Source organism: Corapipo altera, unplaced genomic scaffold (genome assembly GCF_003945725.1).
Source record: "Corapipo altera isolate COAL_440 unplaced genomic scaffold, ASM394572v1 301, whole genome shotgun sequence".
In the NCBI taxonomy this organism is placed as follows: Eukaryota; Metazoa; Chordata; class Aves; order Passeriformes; family Pipridae; genus Corapipo; species Corapipo altera.
In genome coordinates this window covers 2,530,648-2,545,055 of record NW_020884926.1, presented here as the reverse complement: position 1 = coordinate 2,545,055, position 14,408 = coordinate 2,530,648, and the positions used below count along the sequence as shown (strand labels likewise).

The 14,408-nt window shown below is 47.7% G+C and overlaps 1 protein-coding gene across 2 annotated transcripts in view; it reads right to left on the bottom strand.

Annotated features, from left to right (window-relative positions):
• The window catches only part of NOC2L (NOC2 like nucleolar associated transcriptional repressor), a 43,088-nt gene extending 28,757 nt beyond the window's left edge, over positions 1 to 14,331 (bottom strand). For both annotated transcript variants that reach the window (XR_003530114.1, XM_027658111.1), the window contains exons 1-12: positions 14,278 to 14,331; positions 13,938 to 14,102; positions 12,610 to 12,778; positions 12,013 to 12,129; positions 11,281 to 11,398; positions 10,765 to 10,855; positions 10,410 to 10,488; positions 8,596 to 8,706; positions 7,467 to 7,580; positions 6,453 to 6,641; positions 4,157 to 4,296; positions 549 to 660 (exon numbers count right to left, since the gene is read on the bottom strand). Coding sequence is in view for 1 of the 2 variants with exons in the window: in XM_027658111.1 (XP_027513912.1) it covers positions 549 to 660; positions 4,157 to 4,296; positions 6,453 to 6,641; positions 7,467 to 7,580; positions 8,596 to 8,706; positions 10,410 to 10,488; positions 10,765 to 10,855; positions 11,281 to 11,398; positions 12,013 to 12,129; positions 12,610 to 12,778; positions 13,938 to 14,102; positions 14,278 to 14,297 (1,425 nt within the window). In the remaining variant the exon portion in view is untranslated. The remainder of the gene's footprint in view (positions 1 to 548; positions 661 to 4,156; positions 4,297 to 6,452; positions 6,642 to 7,466; positions 7,581 to 8,595; positions 8,707 to 10,409; positions 10,489 to 10,764; positions 10,856 to 11,280; positions 11,399 to 12,012; positions 12,130 to 12,609; positions 12,779 to 13,937; positions 14,103 to 14,277) is intronic.
• Positions 14,332 to 14,408: the final 77 nt, after the last annotated feature.

Here is a 14,408-nt window from a genome sequence, read left to right as displayed (position 1 = left end):
GCAGCCAAACTAGAAAGATTGATGTGGAGAGATGTCAAATGTCTGATACGTGGGAAAGTTGGATGGTCCCTTAATAGCAGTGTTTCACCAAAAATACTCAATTTTGCCAGGTTACACTCACAGAGATCTTTCTAAATAATTTTTAAATTCCTGAAGGGCTTTTTTCTTCCATTTTCTTCCATTTCCCTTTGTCTGCAGTTAGGAAGAACTCCTCCTTTTTGCTAAGGCATGAACACATCAGCTTGGGGAGTTCACTGCAACCAGCTCAACCAGCTGAGCCTCTGAATCTCTTCTTTGGCAACCCTTGTTTCCCATTCCAGCTGCATCAGTGAAACCACCAAGGAACGTATTTTTGCACCCAGCTGATCTCAGGTGCAACTCACAGGCCAATAAAAGTTTAATCCTATTTGCCCACCAAACAATACATTGTCTGATGCTGTTTGCCAGGGATTTTAGGGCAGTAAGAGAAGTGGGAAATCTCAGGAGCTGTTGGTGGGTGTAGTGAGTGTGTTTATTAGGCAGAAGGTGTCAGCAGGAAGCAAACTAACCTCCAGGATAAATGGCAACACTGGGATGAAGGTCCTGGTGTTCTCAGACAGCAGGGTAAGGGCACGGATGCAGTGCATGCGCAGAGGGTAGAAACGGTTCGTTGGTACCAGCCTAGAGAGGGGGGGAAAAAAAGAAAGGATATTAGGCCAAGTTTATCCTGGAACTGCACCTGCAGCCTTCAGTGGCACTCAAGAGCCTTTCCTGCTCTGCTGAAGAAAGGCAGCTTCAGTACTGCACAGCAAACTGAGCTATCCCACAGTGGGAAATAAAACTCACACGTTAAGGCTGTAACACTAACACACAAATTCCTCCGACCAAAGCACAGGTTTCCCACAGCTTCTGCTGGGAGAAAGTGCTACAAGAGCTTTGCAGATGAAGTTTTATCACTGATGCTGTTTAGTCAGGTTCAACACTTTTGGCTCTCGTGCTCCCAGCACGAGGGAAGTGGCAGGAACCAGCAGTGAAATGACCATCTAAAGCAGCAAGTCTGACCAAGGAAAGAGCTCCCCCAGCACACCAGAGGAGGAAGAGGTTTCCCTTCTCAGGCTTTGTGCCCACAGAGTTCATGCTGACACTTGAACAGTGACCCTCTCAGTGTAGAAGGTCACTGGGGCAGGAGCTGGACTAGCAGTGACCAGCACATCTGGAAGGACAGAGTGGGAATGAGTGACCTCCCACAGCCAGATCTGTTCAGCTCTCTCCAACCCTCCTGAGTTATTCCCACCTCCTTCAGAGAGGCAACATTTGAACAACCAGGAATCAGCATGGAGGAGGGGGAAGAAGAAGCCAGACTTACTTTCACCCACATTTCAAATCATTACACACTCAGTTAATTAAGACAAAAGTTGAGCCAACTCCCTTTGTCAGGTTGGGACTGAGAAGGATCAGCTCCCCCAGCACCACATAAGCCAGGAGCAGAGGGGAGAATGGAGAGCAACTCCTAAAACACACACCAGACCTCATTGCTGTACCACTCTGGAAGCCTCTCACTCTGAATGACCAGCACCTGGGTGCCTCCAGCATTAACAAGAATTTTGTTTTATTTTTTTAAAACACAGTTCACAGATGACAGGTTCAAGCTGATAAATGAAGCCCTCCCCTCCCCAAAGGGCTTGCTGAACAATCCAAGAGAGCACAAAAAAAAAAAAATAAAAAAAAAGGAAATGCTTGACCAGGTACCATAAATCACCTGCATCTCCCCCCAATCCAAATAGTGAAATAATTATCATTGGATCCATTATAGAAATAAATCTAGTTTGCACCCCTGATCTGGCACCACTGGAGATGACGAAAGCCATTCTCAGGAATTAATTGATCGAGGAATAAACCTGTTAAGTGTATAGATTTACTGTAAACCAAGACCATTAATTTTAGAGTGCGTGGCGATGCAACAATCTGCTCAACATCCCAGTGGTGGGATGCACAGGGAATACAAAACACAGCTGGGTCCCAGCTCTCCTGAGGGAGGAGAGCCAAGGGAGGTCCAACTGCCTTGTCACTCCAGGGGGATCAAACTGACTCACATTTCATCTCAGTGGAGAGTGCCTCTGATGTCTTTCCATCACTGTGTCTTGGAATGCCTCCTGTACTTCTCCCATGCAGCCAGGACACAGGCTGTGGGGTTGGAACAGCCTAAAACTTCTCAAGGCTTATTTTTGCTTGCTACAGCTCCTTCTGTTACACTCTTGGTGCCCACAGATGAAGCTTCTTTCAACATCAGCCTCTGCCCCACCAGGACAGGACACCAAGGGAAGTTGCTCAGGGACACTAAGGCTGTGCCTGCTTCCCTATGGAGGAAGTTGTACCTGCTTTCTTCCCTGTGTGTGCTGAGAGGTTGGAATTTAACAGGCACCAAAAATCCTCATTTAACTATACACCAGGGAGGAAGTTCCATTTTATAGCTTGGGCTGAGAGCAAGGTAAGAACACAAGCAGATATGGACAGAAAACAAGTTTATGGAAAAGGGATACCAGAAAGGGAGATACTGTTGCAAAAAAACAACCAAGATCTTGGACAGATGCAAGCACACGGATCAGGAGGAGGAGTTTACAGACTGAGGAGGCACACAAAAGGCCAGGGTGGCACATGAAGTGATCAGGTCCCTGGGACAGACAGACACAGCCCGTGGTCACTGTCCTTGTGCTGGAGCCAAGCGCCACCTCCCGGCACAAAGGGCAGTGGGGAAGGGGACCCTCCTCCCATCCCTCTGGATAAATCACTACCCCACACCAGGAGCACATGGGAAAGAAGGTATTCCAGATGATACACAGCATCCTGCCCCATGGAGCCACATCACTCCCACATCTTCCAACCTACTCAATTTTTATATATCCCAGACACTCGGTCAGCTCAGTAAGGAAACCAGGGTGGGATCTATTTCTACTTTCCTGAGCAGGATGGTTTGGGTTGGAAGGGACTTTAAAGATCATCCAGTTCCACCCCCTGCCATGGGCAGGGACACCTTCCACTAGCCCAGGTTGCTCCAACCTGGCCTTGGACACTTCCAGGGATGGGGTAGCCACAGCTTCTCTGGGTAACCTGTGCCAGGGCCTCAGCACCCTCACAGGGAAGGATTCCTTCCTAATCTCTAATCTAAACCTCCTCTCTGCCAGTTTGAAGCCACTCCTCCTTGTCCTGGCATTCCAGGTTCCTGTAAAAAGTCTCCATCTTTCTTGCAGGTTCCCTTCAGGCACTGGAAGGCCACAATTAGGTCACCCCAAACCTCTAAAGCCTTGTCACAGGGTACCTGTAGCTCATGCCAAGCAGCCCTGCCCATCACTGATTCCAACAAAACTGCTGAGACTGACCCAAATCACCTTTCCTTGGCCCCAGATACCTGATTTATCTGCCTGGAGAGGTAGAAAACTGCCAAGATTCATCCCCAGGACAACCAGAGCTCCTGAGGAGCAGTGGGAAGCAGCCTGTGGAGGAGGGGGGGATGGGAAGAGGGATGTTTGGATACTCTAACGATCGTTTAAATCTGCTTATCTTCACCACCACTTGGGAGTTTTTCCAAGAGCAGGCGGGTGGTGTTTTAAAGCTGAGAATCTGGTTAACAGAGCTAACAGGATTTTGGAGATCACCAGAGATTCTGAAATTCCCTCAATGCTCGTTATTAACAGCCCTTTCAAAGCACGGAAATTTCGTGTGTGAACTGAGGAAGAAATTCTCAGCAGACACACTAAAAATAACAGTCGAGTCCTAGTTCTTCAAATTCTAACAAAGATGCAACAAAAATGCATCTTTTAGCTGTGTTTACAGAGCTGGAGGTGAGGTCTTGATTCTGCAGTTAAGATCCTGAAGAAGACAGAACGTTTTCCTTGCCACTATGTACAGTTGGGAAAATAACTGTCCAGTTATTTTTTATGACACTTCTCTTATACACAGAATTTAGTATAGGGAAGAATAACCTACACAGCAACTTCCTCACCACCTAAACATGCTCACAACACATCTTTGGCTGCAATGCTTCAATCAAAAGCAGCTCTGACTCAATTCCTTAAAATGCAAGGTTAAATCCAAATCACATAACAGCAATACCCCTCAGCAACTGCTCTGCATCAAGGAATGGACAAATATGGCCAAAAAGAAAAAAAATTCTACTTACTTTATACAGCCAATGATGACCTGTGTCAAAGGATAGATCAAGGGCTCCATGACCTCACTGGGATAGATTGTGCTGAGAACACGACACCAGAAATACAGGCAGTGGATATACTGCCAGTTATAAACAGACTGGAAGTTCTCCTGCAGAAAAGGGAAAAATAAAAGGCACAACCTCGAAAACGTGGCGTTTTGAGAGGAACTCAACCCTGGTTTCCCCACAAGACTCATTTTATGCAGGACACTGCACTGCTCAGGGAGGAATAACCATCATTGTACTGTCACTCTGAGAGCAGTGGCTGAGCCACCAGCCAGCCAAGTTCAGATGCTGCATTGGCAATGTTATGGTTTGGTAAAAGTCAGTCCCTGAAGGAAATAATGTGAATAAAAGCAGTCTGGAGGTGTTGCTCAACTGTGGCTCCTTTGAGAAGGATGATTTCATGACCCAGCTCACAGCAGATGGGGGATGTGGCCAAGTACAGGAAATATTCAGCTGTTCAGTGTCAAAGCAAAGACCAAATGATCATCCCAGCACTCCCTTCCCTGCTTTTGAAGACGACACTGCCCAGCACAGCTTCATTTTTTAAAACTGCAGGGTAAAAATGACAGGCAGCAGAGCTGAGAACAAACTTTCAGCTTTGTTTTTCAGTCAGTCCTTCTGGTTACCAGCAAAAACCAAAGCAACAGGTCAGGAGTGTGCCTGACAGCAGTGGCACATTCACCCAGCATTCCAGGCTGGCTCGGTAGCATGGCTAAGAGTGAGTCAAGCCTTGCCCCATTCAAGATTAAATAAAACCACAGAATAGAGTAGGAGTCTTTAAAGGACACCCTTTCCAAAGAGTTCTGCATGTATTCCCCAAAACTGCATGAAGAACAGAGGAGATAAAACTCAACAAGGTGCCTCAGCTCCCACTTGTGTTTGTTTCAGACTTTGAAGGCCCAGGTCATCTCTTCTGAATGGATAAGGAAGATGCACAAGGCTTGAAACAAGGACAGAAGCCCCCAACTGCAGCCACTGGACCAAACCTTGCACGGGGGATTAAAGCCAAGCCACAGCTGGACATGGCAGAGCTCTGCCAGCTCTCACCAGGTCACTGAGATGGACCAAAAAGATCTTCTCAGCTTCTCTCACACAAGGACAGACAAGCAATCTGCTCCTGTAATCACCTTCCACAACCATCCACTGCTCCATTTAAATAGGCTTATTGCTTGGATTTGTACATTTTGGCTGTGCTGTTCTCATTTAAAGTTCCACAGCCCTCCCCAGCTGTGAAATCAAGTGGATTTAGTTCTTGTCTGGACCAGAACTAAGGGTGTAAGAAGCCAGTGCAATCCAATTAGGGGATATGCAGCCCAGACTTCATTTATCTCTGCTTATTTATCCCCATGTCTGAACAGCCAGGAGATTTAGCTGGTCACCAATCCTGCCATGTTTGGGGGCAGCTGAACAATTAATCTAGTGGGGTCTGTTTTGCTAAACACAAATAAAGCCAGGATTAGCAATCTGACTTAGATTTCCGAGGTCAGACTAGAGGTGGCTGAAACCAGGGCTGCTCCCAAAAGGTCTGAGCTGCTTTGTTCAATTAAGTCCTTTAAATAGTGCAGACTTCTCTGGAGAGATGCACACACCAGGGTGGTTCCTAATCTTCTTTACCTTGAGGTTTTGTGACAGAGGCTGCCAAACAGCAGCTTCAGAGTGGAAAAAGGGTGCCCAAGGCACAAGATGGGAAAAGCATCACAAGCTCTTGCAGGTGGGGAGAGAAAAGTGACTCCCACCCTGCAGTTCCCAGAATCATGGAATGGTTTGGGTTGGAAAGGACCTTAAAGATCTTCTAGTTACAACACCCTGCTGTGGGCAGGGACACCTTCCACTAGACCAGGTTGCTTCAAACCCCATCCAATCTGGCCTTGGACACTTCCAGGGATCCAGGGGCAGCCACAGCCTCTCTGGGCAACCTCTGCCAGGGCCTCACCACCCTCACAGGGAAGGATTCCTTCCTAATCTCTAATCTAAACCTCCTCTCTGCAAGTTTGTAACAGTCTCTCCATCTTTCTTGCAGGTTCCCTTCAGGTACTGGAAGGCCACAATCAGTTCACTCCAGAGCCTTCTCTCTTCTCTCCTTCCTTGCTGAAATCCTACCACGGGCAACCCCGGAGCTCCAGCAGGTTATGAAACGGGTCAGGCAAGCGAGGCACCTTAGAGACACCACCAAAAGCCTGGAAGTGATGACTCCAATTTCCCCTCTCCACACATTCCCTGCAGGAGGACACACTCCTTCCACAGTTGAGAGTTAACCCACCTTCTTCTTGATGGTCATGGCGCTGCGCAGGTGGATGGCGAGCTGGCGGATGTAGATGAAGGCGTGCTGGTAGGAGGTGTGGGTGTCCAGGGCGAACATCTCTGTCAGGGTGCGCTGCATGAAGTTGATCATGGGCAGGACGTTGGGAGAGGTGAACCTGGAGTTCTTCACAAAGGCAATGTACATTTGCTGTGCAGGGAAGAGGAGGAGATACGACCACGTAAAAACGCGGCGAAAAACGTTCTCGCGCTGACCCTCCCCACCCGGGCGTGTCCGAACCAGGGGGGAAGTGTCCCTTTTATAAAGAGATATGCAAAAGTAATAATCCAGCCTGCTCCTTCTTTAGGGGGAGACAGGAAAGAGTCTGTTCAGCACAGAGCTCCCACCACTGTTTGTCTGCAAGAAGAAAGTCTCCCCACCCACGTATGTCCAAACCAGGGGGGGAAAGTGTTCCTGTTATCAGACAAGTCACTCCAAAAAGCATGTAAAAGCAGTAATCCAGCCTGTTCCTTCTTTAGGAGAGACAGGAAAGAGTCTCTTTAGCACAAAGCTCAGAGATCTCCCCACCACTGTTTGCCTGAAAGGAAAAAAACCACTCGGTTTTCTTCGGAAGAACGCACTCGGGATGGTCTGAGCCATCTGTGCTTATGGCTGGGCACAGTTCTCTTGCTCAGGTGCCACTGTCACAAAAAACTACACTTGGGAACTTCAGGTGAAAGATCAGAGCAGCTCAGTTGTGTGGCAGCACTTCAGGAGAGCCCTGAAGAATTTGGAAGATGAGTATTCACCCAGTACATAGATCAGCCCCAGGGATCTCCCCTGCTCAGAGTCTCTGTGTCTCCAGCAGGAAGGGCAGCAGCAGGAAGCAGATATCACTCTGACCTAACAGAATTTCTCCCTTGTTTAATTTTCTGGACATAGCCAGCATCATCTAATAGGCTGCACCCCAATGCTTTAATTTTGCACATAACATGAGAAAGAAAAGCTGCAGATTAGAGCCAGTACCAGGCTTACCTTGAGCAAGGGACTCAGGTAAACCTCCTTCTTGTAGCGGCAGAACTTGTTCAGCACAAGGAAGGCCAAAACTCTCACTGTTTCCTCACCTGTGCTCCACAAAGTAATTGTTTGCTGGGATAAAACAGAAAGATAGATAAGTGAAGGGACAAAGAGCTCCTTCCTGGTTACACATAGACCTGAGCTTCTCTCCTGCACACAAAACCAACAGCACTGGCAGCCCTTCTGTCATACTCCAGCTGTGAGACCACAGAAACAGGTTGATGTTTTCATAATAAATAAAGGAAACTGTCCAAAACTAGCACCTCTGAAAAATACATGCACTTATTTGTGTGGCTAAATACTCTGAGCACAGGCACCGGCCTTGGATGTGACTCAATCTCCCACAGATTCACTTGGCCATGGTTGGCCCTGTCAGGAAGAACCTGCTACAGCAGGACCACGATCATGGCTGATGCCTCCAGAAACCAGTTACCTCATCTGAACTAGTGAACTCCACAGAACATCAGAAAGATTTCAGCTGCAGGGCTGAAAAAGCCTCCTCAGAAATCCCCAGAGCAGCACTGAGCAGACTCCTACACCTCCAGCTATGAGGTGTCCCAACCTCCCACCCCTGTACACCAGTCATCTTTGTCATCAGAGGGTTCCCAGCCTCATTTAAATGTTGCAGTTTTTTCATCTAAACGTCACCCTGTTGCCCTCTTCATCTCTTCCACGCCTCCTTTGTTGTTCTTAATGCTCAGCAGTTGTGACTAAGTTTCTGTAAAAATATTCCACCCCCAGCTCTGGAGAGGGAAATGGTATCACAGCCATTCCCAGGGCCTGGCACACAGGCAGCAATTACTCCATCTGTGAGGAGGCAGCAGACAGCTTCCCAAAACACCTCCCTGCCACTTAGGAGCAGCTACACAGATCCACCTCCCACTCACCTCAGGCTAAGATCACCTCATGGCACCTGGGAGGCCTGTGAAAGAAGCAGGAATCCTCTCCAGAACCAAAAGCAGAGCAAGGGAATAGTACAAGAGACAACTGTCACGGGATCCAGCTCAAATACCACAAAAGGCTTGTCTGGAGGGGGGAAAACAATGTACCTCAGATCCAAATGACACATCACAGCACATCCCCTCACCTTGAGAAGGGCACGGCACTGCTTGGGGAAGGATAAATAATAAGGCACTATGGAGTTGACGTGCTGAAGCACTGCTGCACCCACCGAGGCTTCTGTCAAACAGGACAGGAGCTGTGGAGGGAAAACAAAGTAACAATCCCATTTAGCATGCAGTCCACACCACCTCTTCCTTCACCATCTGTATTTTGCTGCTTCCAAGTATTTCTGTGTTACTAAAGGACTGGAAGACCAGGCTTTGCTAGGAAGGAGCTCCAACAAACCCGCAAGAGCTGTCTCAGGAAAGGAGCAGGTACAAGGTGGGTTAAAAACTGCCCTGAAAGCACATGAGCCTGGCAAATGTGAGCTCAGCTCATCACACAGAACCTCATTTGTGTGTACTGCAAAACCTAAGTCTACATGAAGTTTAAGGCATCTTGCAGATGGCATGACACCAACACCTCTGTCATCTCACTGCAAATGGTCAAAGATGCCCTCAGCCTACACAAGGCTTGGAAACAAACCACCTGAGGTGATAACATACTGGATTACTGCAGGATTTCTTAAGGGGAAGCTGGAATACTATTAGGTACCAAGAGGTTTACCTCAAGCAAAAGGTAAAACAAGCCATTAAGAAACAGCATTTTTGTATTTCCAGATTCCTCAGCTTGGCTCTCTGGAGCCAAACCCAGAGGTGTTGCAGCTTCTAATGTGAAGACATCCTGAACTCCAAGTCACTTTGAGAGAGGTTCTGCCTGATGCAGTGCCCCTCTGCCTGATGCAGTGCCCCTCTGCCTGATGCAGTGCCCCTCTGCCTGTAATCCCAGCTGCTGGGAAGCAGAGGCACGTTGTCCACTTTTAATTTTCTTCCTCACTCTCCTCCTTGCACTGCAAAGATTCTGGACTGAGCAGGTCTCCTCTGCAAAGGAGGAAACCACACACCACAAGGAAAGGAAAGGAGATATTGCTGACAAACTACTGTGCCAGAAGAAGCCCTGTGGTGAAGGCTGGCACTGAGGGCTCTCAGAGTCAGCACAGGAGCAGGGATTGCTCCAAGGCACTGCACTGCCAGCTTTTCCTTGTCTACTGCAATCCTCTGCTGCTGGCAGGAGGCACCACGACTCGAGAGAAAAAAAGCTCTACTGATCAAAATGTCCTTTCTGCTAAGTCATTCTCCAGCTTATAGGTAGGAGACACCAGCACTGGCTTTCTCTCCTTGCATCCCCTTCCCTCAGCTTCTGAAGAGTGAGTATTTCAACATTGTTCTTTTAATATTCTAAATTTGGGGATGCATGATGAAGCAATCTTAAAAAAAACAAAAACAAACCAACAAACTGGGGGCAGGAGTTTCCTTCAGAAATAATCCATGAATTGTATCTGTAACACCAGACATTAGCTATTCTGGGGATATCCTAGAGGGATGGGACATTAATATATGTCTTATGTGAGGTTATCAACATAACACCTTCTTAGTATTTACCTCAAGAACTGGCAAGGTCATAGTGCCACAAACTGAATTAACAATGCAGAATTTAGGAGCACAGCACTGCAAGCTACTTTAAAGCCTATTAAATATTAATTTGCCAGACAAATTAAGACAGAAACAACTGCCAGAATGTTAATCCAACCCTTCTTTACTGGCTCCCTATTTTGATTCAACCATCCTACAGACCTCCAAAGTGTTAATTAGACCAAATGCTTCCACAAGACAGGGAACTGGATGGACTCACAAATCTCAGATAGGCAAAAGCCCATCTGCCTCATGCCAAAACATCCCAAACAACAGCCCAGCAATGCACAGACTGACCCCAGGAACAGATTATGATGACATTTCTTACTTGTATGGTACAGCCAAGGTATGCTTTTATGTCCAGTCGCAGTTTGCCCCAGAGTGGGCTGGTGGAAGGGAGAACCATCCTGGAAACGAGCAACAGTTGGGTTTAGCTTTAGAAAACCCACCAAAATAAATCAGATTTCAGCAGCCAAACGAGCAGTGAGTTCAATTCCTTGATACTGCCAATGAGTAACAACTGCTTGCAAAGCACGAACTGAGAGAAGTAAAAATTATGTCACGGGTGAAAAGAAATACTTCTACTCCGTAAAAACTGCCTGGAGCACGGCAGTAGAAAGTTCAACTCAAAGAACTTCCAAGCTTTCTCTGATCCTGCAGTTCCCAAATCCCCTCACACTTACTTTGCTTTCTTCTTTGGGGCCCTGGGAAGCAGCAGCTCCTGCAGGTAGTGGAAGACGTCCCGGATACAGAAGGACACAAGGGCATTGAACACTGGTTAAAACAAAACCACTTGTAAATGATTTTCCACATATTCCTGGTTTCTCAGCTAGTGTGGAAAGAGCTCCCCAAGGAACTGAAGCAGTAATTTCTATAGCAGAACTGCTGTGTTTCCTCAAGCTCCAAGAAAACACCAGTTTGCCTTACCCTAGAATTTTTTTTATCTGAAGAATAAGATCACAACTCACAGCTTTTGGCACAGGGGCCCTTCTCCAAGCAAAAAGCACCAAGCACTGGGAGACCAGAAAAGATCCCACTGCACAGACTCACCACCAGGAAGATAAGCTACTTAAGTGAAATGAAGCCTGTGAAAGGGTAAGTTAACTCCTGCCAGTGCTTATCTCCACTCTCTTCCAAGAGCTAAACTGCCCTACAAAAATCATTTCCCTTCCCTCACAGAAGTGCACTGAACAACTTACCTGCAGTATCAGTCACTTGGAACTTGCTGGGATCACCCTCACTGTCTCCTTTGGTGGTTGCTACAGCTGCTTTATAGGCTTGAGTGATTTCATGGAAGAGCCTTGGTGTCAGATTTCTCTGGGGAAAGAAGGAAAAGGATTGTGAGGAGAAAAAAGCAACAGATCTGAAACTCTGAAGCACTTGAGTACTGAAATTCATTGTAAGTTTGATGGCAGAAATAGCTCTGATATCAAGGATAAAGGTCAGGACAGTGTTAATAAACACTAGTGGCCTTCACCTCCTCTAAAATTGGCTTTTAATTGGCTGGGGGTTGAGAAGCAATCAATCAGCTGCAAGTAATTATCCAATTGTGATCTTCCCTCCCCCTAGTCAGAAGGACAAGCCATTTCACTGCTACTCAAAACCTGACCACAAAAGCTCTTGGAGCCTCCAAATGCACAAGGCAAGAGGGTGAAAAATCAGAATTTTATCATTTTGGCCTCTTCTGAGCCACACGTTTCTCCAGGTTCTCCCTCAGATGGACTTCGAGCACTCCAACCTTGCAGTAAAAGAAAAAAATTGCACTGGAAAGTCATGGTGAAAAATAAGAGCTCTGGCAGCACGAGGCATAAATCTACTCTGTAGGTTTTTGTGCCTGTAAAAGATCAACTTTGTGATTTGTTAATAACATATGTGGAACTGTGTTTAAAGGAGGACACTCAAGAGCTTTGTAGTCCAACTCCCCTGCTCACCTGTGCAGCTTTTTTCCAGTTTTCAACCATTTTCAGGCTCACAGTGATGAAAGAAACTCTCTTCTTTTTGACTTTTTCTTGTTCTTCCTCTTCTTCATCATCTTCATCACTTGCTTCCTAGAGAAGTCATAGCAAGACTGAGAAAAGGTTTCTACACTTCTGGTCCCACCTCTTTTGCTGAGCAGCTGCTGAAGAGGAAGGCAGCCCTGATTTTATCAATGCTGTTATCAGTAGTTTGTGTAAGGAAAAAATGAAATTAGAGGTATTAAAAATTTAAAAAAAAAAAAGCTCCTGAAGCTGTGCAGTTTTGCTACATAAATACAGCGTCTGATAATGTAAAACGTCAAGGAGAAAACACATCACTTGAGGCAAAATTATTACTGGAAAAGATGACATAAAAACAAACAAAAAAATACCCTAGAAAGAAAAGCATTCACTAAAAAGAAAATACACTCTAAGGCTCTGCTTTGACAATCTTTAACAAACTTCTCGTGCTCAGTTCAAACCTCCAGCTGATTTCTGGATTACAACCTGTGAAACTTCACATGAAAGTAATTGAATTAATTGATTCCAGCACTCCAAAACATGCCCTGGTACCTCCAGTGTATCAGGGGGTCTGTGCAGTGGCTCCTCCTCATCAGAACTGTCGGAGGCATCAAAATCCAGCAACGTGCGATCGTTTTCCTCCAAAAACTTGTAGAACTCAGGATCTCTGTCCTTCAGCCTGGAGAGCTGATCCTTGTGTTCAGATGCCTTTCCTTTCTTCCTGGGGGATAAGGATTAACATTGATTAGCATTTATTCACCGCTCAGACTTTATTGATGTATATTTATTAACTTTATTCGCTGTAAGGAAAACAAGCAGCCCGTGGTCACTGAGGCACAGCTGGGGCTGATTTCAGTGGTGATGATTTATCAGGGCTGCGGCCACAGTTCTATGCCTTGTTTAACACCTGGAGGACCTTGCAAAAGGTTCTTCTTATTAAGCATTTAGAAATCTTGATAGCGAGACATCAGGCTGTATCTGGATAGTGACATGAAAACACCTTGAAAAGCCAAAACAAATATGTTTCTCAGTTTCTCAGAATTACTCTCAGGAGCTTTTGTAAAGAACACTGAAAGCTGTACCACCAGAAAAACCTGATAATGAAAGCTCAGTAAAATTTGTTACACTCGAGAATTTTTGTTACACTCAAGAATTTGTTTTCTAATAACAATTATCAGTGCCTAAGGACTACTTCATTTTCTATCTTGCAGATGGTTCAGTCTCTCTCAGTGAAAACACATACACACAAACTGAGGAAAACCAAGGCAAGTTTTCCCTGATTCCAATTATAACCTGTAAAAGACTAAAAGCACCCAGGACCCTTTCTCCACTGCAGTTACTGACCTGACACAGGCACAATAAAAAACCCCAACTGTCCTGTACCCTGTGATCTCACTGAGGTGTTGAACAGCACCCTTTCAGACAACTCTGACCCAACTGATAATGAAACTATAGCATCTATTGCAGAGGCTCCAACGAATCCAACCATTTAGGTTGGAAAAGCCCTCCCAGCCCATGGAGCCCATCCTGTGCTCCATCCCCACCCTGTCCCCCAGCCCAGAGCACTCAGTGCCACGGCCAATCCTTCCCTGGACACCTTCAGGGATGGGGACTCCACCACCTCCCTGGGCAGCCCCTGACAATGCCTGACCACCCTTTCCAGCAGAAAACCCCTCCTGATGTCCAACCTGACCCTCCCCTGGCACAGCCTGGGGTCGTTTCCTTTTGTCCTGTCCCTTGTTCCCTGGGAGCAGAGCCCGACCCCCCCCGGCTCCCCCCTCCTGTCAGGGAGTTGCAGAGAGCGAGAAGGTCCCCCCTGAGCCTCCTTTTCTCCAGGCTGAGCCCCCCCAGCTCCCTCACGGTGCATCCCCATCCCTCACCTGCCCGGCTGCGCCTGCGGCTCCTTCCCCTCCTTCCCGCTCGGCCTCCGCCGCCTCGCAACCTCCTTGGCGGGCTTCTCCTCCTCCTCCTCCTCCCAGCCGCCGTCAGGCTCCGACTCCGAGTCGGCAGCGAGGACCTCGTCCAGGCTCAGCTCCGCCAGGCTCCTGGGGGGGGGGGGGGAAAGAGAGAGGGGTGCGTGTGAGGGCGAGCTCAGCGTGGGGGCGGGCGAGCCCTCTCACCGCGGGCCGAGGAGCCGTTCCCCGGAGGTACCCCCGGTACGGCCCACCCGCCCTGGGCCGCCCTCAGGCCGGGTCAGGTCCGTGCCGGTGCCTCCCTCACCTCCTGCCGGGGGCCGCCATCGCCGCCTCCGCCACGCGGCCGCCACTTCCGCTCCCGGCGTGCCGCGCGCGCAGGCCACGCCCACTACACGCAAACCACGCCCCGTTACTGCCTTAACCGCGCCCCCTCCC